At 41.3% G+C, this 6,139-nt stretch overlaps 1 protein-coding gene across 1 annotated transcript in view; it reads left to right on the top strand.

Moving 5' to 3' along the window:
- The window catches only part of LOC308169368 (E3 ubiquitin-protein ligase TRIM39-like), a gene marked incomplete at both ends in the record, with an annotated part of 1,629 nt that extends 1,304 nt beyond the window's left edge, over window positions 1–325 (top strand). The window contains one exon of the mRNA XM_080544050.1: window positions 1–325. This exon is cut by the window's left edge and continues 1,304 nt beyond it. Coding sequence (XP_080400176.1) covers window positions 1–325 — 325 coding nt within the window.
- Window positions 326–6,139: the final 5,814 nt, after the last annotated feature.

Genomic DNA, 6,139 nt, shown 5'->3' with positions numbered 1-6,139 from the left:
CAGAGAGTCCATCAACAGGAAGGGGAGGATAACATTGAGCCCTGAGGAGGGAAACTGGACTGTGGTGCTGACAAATGGAGAGTACATCGCCTGTGCAGAAATCCCCGTCCTCCTTGCCATGCGACAGAAGCCCCAGAAGGTGGGGGTGTTTGTGGATTATGAGGAGGGTCTGGTCTCCTTCTATGATGTGGAGAACAGGTCTCATATCTACTCTTTCACTGGCTGCACCTTCATTGAGAAACTCTATCCATTCTTCTACCCCGGTGGTGAAAGTAGTGGTAACTCCGCCCCTCTAATCATCACCCCCATCAATCAAACTGACTGAACTTTAACCTCTCAGCTCGAGGAGATTATATCAGGAAGTGACATTTCCACAAAAAGTTGTCTTTTTTGGGGGCGGGTGATTTCTTTTGGAGTGTTTGATTGATCAATATTCAATAGCTCAAAGTTTCATATTTCAGTGCCTTTAGTGCATCTGGTGACCTTTCTCTTACTAATAAAAAAAATACACTCACTGAACAATTTATTAGGATCAGTATACTAATATTGAGTAGGGCCTCCCTTAGCTCTCAAAACAGCCTCAATTCTTCATGGCATTGATTGCACAAGATGTTGGAAACATTCCTTTGAGATTCTGGTCCATGATGACATGATTGCATTACCTATTCAATTTAGCCTACCTGTCTATTTAATGGCTGTCATGCACTGTTTTGTATGTAAGACTTGACAAAGGCTACGGCCGAAAACCGTTGTCATATTAAATCTACACTTTTTTGCATCTGGAACTAGAGTGGGCGGCTTCTACTCCTTTTAAATGTATATATGAATCAACCGCACTTTGATTCATCTAAATACAGCACCTATGAAACAACAATGTTATCTTGTGGTTTATTTCCCTGTGTATTTAACTGAGTCAACCAATTCCTGTGTATACTCTCTATAGCAGTACAGAACACACTGCTACCATCTCTAAAACAGTGGATGATCAACACACACACACCTGCCAACATTGAAATGTCCTGTCCTATACCTGTATGTCATGTGTACCGCCTGTCTGTGTACCGCCTAACATGTCTTACCTGTACAGTCTGTGTTGCTTGTTTTTAGTCTGCTTACCGAATATGTACCCTCCTTTTAACCGCCTATGATTAATGTATGCTCTTTTAACCCCCTATGTTATGCCCTTAAGCTAAATGCTTGTCCTGTCTACTTTTTTGTGCCTAGGTCTATTTGATCTTTTAATGTACTTTTTTCCTCCAGGGAGCCGTATAAAACATCATGGCATAGGGACTGCGGATGAAAACTAGCTTTCGGGCTAACTCTGGCGTATTTACAATTTATTTTTGTTTTATTAATATGCGCTGTCCCTTGAATAAATAAATGAATCTGAATCTGAATATACACTCTCTATAGCAGTACAGTACACACTGCTACCATCTATAGCAGTACAGTAGACACTGCTACCATATACACTCTCTATAGCAGTACAGTAGACACTGCTACCATCCCCTAGTGCAGGCTGTGTCAACGCTGGTCCAGCAGCCTCACACAGGACCCACATCTTAGTTCTAACCCTGCACAAACACACCTGGTTATACCAATTAACTGATCATCAGGACCATGATTGGTTGGATGAGGTGTGGTAGGGCTGGGCTATAACTAAATGTCATGAGACCAGAATCCAACATTGAGATATACATCAAACTTGTGAAAGTTTGCAATTCCAACATTATGTTTTAAATATTATACAACTTTATTGATAGTCCCTGACAACACGCAACCACACATACTGTACATTTGAGAGCATCAGAGGGTCAGTATTACTGGAGCTATAAAGGCTGAAGTGCTTTGCTTTGCTGGCATGGGATTCGAATCGACAACTTCACTGGCTACTAGTCCGGTCTCTCCTAACACTACTAGTCCAGTCTCTCCTAACACTACTAGTCCAGTCTCTCCTACCTTAACACTACTAGTCCAGTCTCTCCTACCTTAACCCTCCGGTTGTGTTCCCGGTCAAATCTGACCGAGAGCAACTTCATAAATATTGTGTTTTACATTTGATTGCCTCAAGGCCTTATGATATCCTCCACACTAGGCATTTGAACATATACAATTGCTGACTAACCACTGGCATTGAATTTTTAGGTTTTAGTCAACTTTGTAATATCGGTGGTGTTCCCGGTCAAAAATTACCGCCATAGGAAATTAATGGATAACACAAGTTGTAACAAGCTACAACATTCCAGGATGTATCAGACCTGTTCAAATACCTTATAACGTTTGACACATTTCAAACTAAACAATTAGGTGTTTGTTATGGGAACCCTTCTCTTTCCCGTGCTTATTTGCCCATCCGAACCAGACCTTCCAGACTAAACATTGTTTAGTCTGGAAGGTGTGGTTCACCTGGGGTGAAAGAGAAGGGTTCCCATAACTCTGGAAGGTATGGTTCTGATGGACACATAAGCACGGAAAAGAGAAGGGTTCCCATAACAAACACTGAAATGTATCAAACGAAACAGGTGTTTGTTATGGGAACCCTTCTCTTTCCCGTGCTTATATGCCCATCCAGTTATTCAGGTTAACCAATAGTCTACATTGTTTATGTCTCGTCAAATTTTGCACAGTATATGTTGAGATGTTGAAGAACTGATCCAATGTGTTGTTTGGCAGAGATATATAGAGTTTCAGGGTGTAACTGGCCGTCTTATTTGAAATTCTCAAAAACGGAAATGAAATATTCAATTTCTACTGTGTATTTAGTGACATTACAGTAATTTGGTCATATCTATGTTCATTTTTTAACATCTCACAGGTCTCAGCTTTCACCAGGTACCAAATTTGACGATGTAGTTTTGGAGATATGAAGCAGTTAATCAGACCGGTCTAATTAGACCGGGAACACCAAGGATGGGGGGGCAAACATGAACACAACCGGAGGGTTAACACTACTAGTCCAGGCTCCTCAGCTCGAGGAGATTATATCAGGAAGTGAAATTTCCACAAATAGTTGTCTTTTTTGGGGGCGGGTGATGTCTTTTGGAGTGTTTGATTGATCAATATTCAATAGCTCAAAGTTTCATATTTCAGTGCCTTTAGTGCATCTGGTGACCTTTCTCTTACTAATAAAAAAAATACACTCACTGAACAATTTATTAGGATCAGTATACTGAGTAGGGCCTCCCTTTGCTCTCAAAACAGCCTCAATTATTCATGGCATTGATTGCACAATATGTTGGAAACATTCCTTTGAGATTCTGGTCCATGATGACATGATTGCATTACCTATTCAATTTAGCCTACCTGTCTATTTAATAGTCCCTGACAACACGCAACCACACATACTTTACATTTGAGAGCATCAGAGGGTCAGTATCACTGGAGCTAGTAAAGGCTGAAGTGCTTTGCTGGCATGGGATTCGAATCGACAACTTCACTGGCTACTAGTCCGGTCTCTCCTAACACTACTAGTCCAGTCTCTCCTAACACTACTAGTCCAGTCTCTCCTACCTTAACACTACTAGTCCAGTCTCTCCTACCTACTACTAGACCTCTGGTGGATTCCTCCAGAACACTCTCTGAGACCTGAATACAGAGGAGGATGGGTGTAGTTATGTGTGTGTGTGTGTGTGTGTGACTGTGTGTGTGTGTGTGTGTGTGTGGTTATATGTGTGTGTGTGTGTGTGGTTATGTGTGTGTGTGGTTATGTGTGTGTGTGTGTGTGGTTATGTGTGTGTGTGTGTGTGGTTATGTGCGTGCGTGTGTGTGTGTGTGTATGTATGTTTGAGAGAGCCCAGTAGATGAACTTTGATCTTAACTCACATTCTGTGAGACTTTTTAAAGCTTGCTAAACAATATCAGAGAAGAGAGAGAGAGAGAGAGAAAGAGGAGAGAGAGGGAGGTAGAGAGAGAGAGTATGTACTTTGTCTGTCCTTTTCAGAGCAGCAACAGTTAATCACACCCAGAGCAGCATATCATATCAGGACAGCGAGTGGCTGAGTAATGTCACAATGCTGAATTGAAAGTTAAGGTCAGAGACATCTGATATGGATGCAGACGTCTTTGTTTATTACAGAAAAACTCCCGACACAACAGCTACGTTCTCCTGATGCTATTTATTTATTTTCAATGTAAATGCGCCAGAGTTAGCTCATGAGCTAATTTCCATCTGTAGTCCCTGAGCAGGCTATTACAAAATGAATGGTGTAGTGTCATTAAAAACATCAGCAAGCACAACAAAGCGACACAACAGGCAATACACTACATGACAATACAAGACAAAGCAAGACAATACAAGATAAGCAGGCACAGCAAAATGCATTACATTGCAATACAGTACAAAAAGAGATAATACATAATACACAGATACATGACAAAGTGACGAATATAATTAAAAACAGTGTTTACGAGGAGTGCCTGAAATGAGTATGATTACTCATGATCACAAATTTGGTTTCGTTTAAGCCACCCCTTAAGTTTAAGTTTAACATTTAGAAAGCTATTGCACTGTCTTAGATCAGTAGGAAGGGTATTCCAGTAATGGATGGCTCTGACTGAGAAGACTGTTTGCCCAAACTTACTACGTCTAAACGTCTATTATTATTAATAATAAAGTGTGTGTGTGTTATTATTCATATTAATAATAGAACAGTTAGAACAGAGTAAGCACACACTAACCTAGTGACCAAGAATGCGATCAATGTGCATACATTTTAACATCGTAATTACACTGTCACTACACAGGCACAGAGTTAGCAAAATTGGCTAAATGAGTTCAAAATAAGAACGTATCATGATGTATTGCCTGCTGGACAACTCTAAACCTGAAGCTGTTTAATAAGTATAAAGTTTAATCATTTAATAAACATGAACTTTAATTACTGGAGTGTCAACTGCTCCCAGGAAATAGTTTTATAGTTGTCCCTTTGTTCTCTGTCTAGACATGTCGTCCTCCAGCAGTCTCCTGTCTGAGGAGCAGTTCCAGTGCTCTATCTGTCTGGATGTGTTCACTCAGACAGTCTCCATCCCATGTGGACACAACCTCTGCATGGCCTGTATCAGAAGATACTGGGATAGCACATGACTAGGTGGTGGTTGGGACTGGCCAGAGAGTCCATTAACAGGAAGGGGATGATAACAGTGAGACCTGAGGAGGGATACTGGACTGTGAGGCTGTTCTTTGGACAGTACAAGGCTGCTGCAGGACCCCATGTCCTCCTGTCCCTGAGACAGAAGCCCCAGAAGGTGGGGGTGTTTGTGGATTATGAGGAGGGTCTGGTCCCCTTCTATGATGTGGAGAACATGTCTCATAACTACTCTTTCACTGGCTGGACCATCACTGAGAAACTCTATCCATTCTTAAGTCCTTGGGGTAATGATGATGGCACAAACTCCACCCCTCTGATCATCTTTCCTGTCAATCACACAGACTGAACGTTAACCTGTCAGCTCAGCTGACTGTCATTCTTTAGAGGAAAGGGCAGTGTGCCATCAAATGCCACAGTTTACTGCCAAACCATCATGAACACACCTGATCTTATCTTGAACTCAAATTAAATCATGGTCATCTTTTGATATTGTTGGAGCCAAAAACCTTTCTTGAATGGTACTTTGAAAATGGTACTTTGTGATTTCTCCTTGCTTGAGTTTGATGAGTCTTGCTTGACACGTGAGGGTGCGACACCGTTTTTCATTATTCCTTAAGACTTTCTTACATCACTGTCATCATCATTATCATCATCATTATTGTCATTATCATCATCATCATCATCATCATCATCATCATCGTAATCATCATCAATCATTACAAACGATAAGTCACCCCACTTGATTACTATGTATTGATTGCCCCACCTGACTCAACCTTGCCCTTGTACCACATCCTCCGATGTCTACCGCTACCAGCCTCCCCTAATCACGTGGAATGTATTTTATAAAGCTGTGAAACCAATTGCCCAATACTGGGACAAAAACGTTTTCTGAATCTGAATCTGAAATCTGAATCTCGTCTCTCTCCTGCAGATCAACAGACATCAAGCGTGGTGGTCATTGTTGTCATGGTGAATAGGTAAAACCAGGGAAGAAGTGTGTTTGAGAGACTTTGTTCATCACTGCTGCTGTTTCACTGCCGGGCTTTTTA

This window comes from Nansenia antarctica (genome assembly GCF_963989245.1).
Source record: "Nansenia antarctica genome assembly, chromosome: 13".
Lineage (NCBI taxonomy): Eukaryota > Metazoa > Chordata > Actinopteri > Argentiniformes > Microstomatidae > Nansenia > Nansenia antarctica.
The sequence above is the reverse complement of the archived record's forward strand: the minus strand, read 5'-3'. Positions and strand labels throughout refer to the sequence as shown.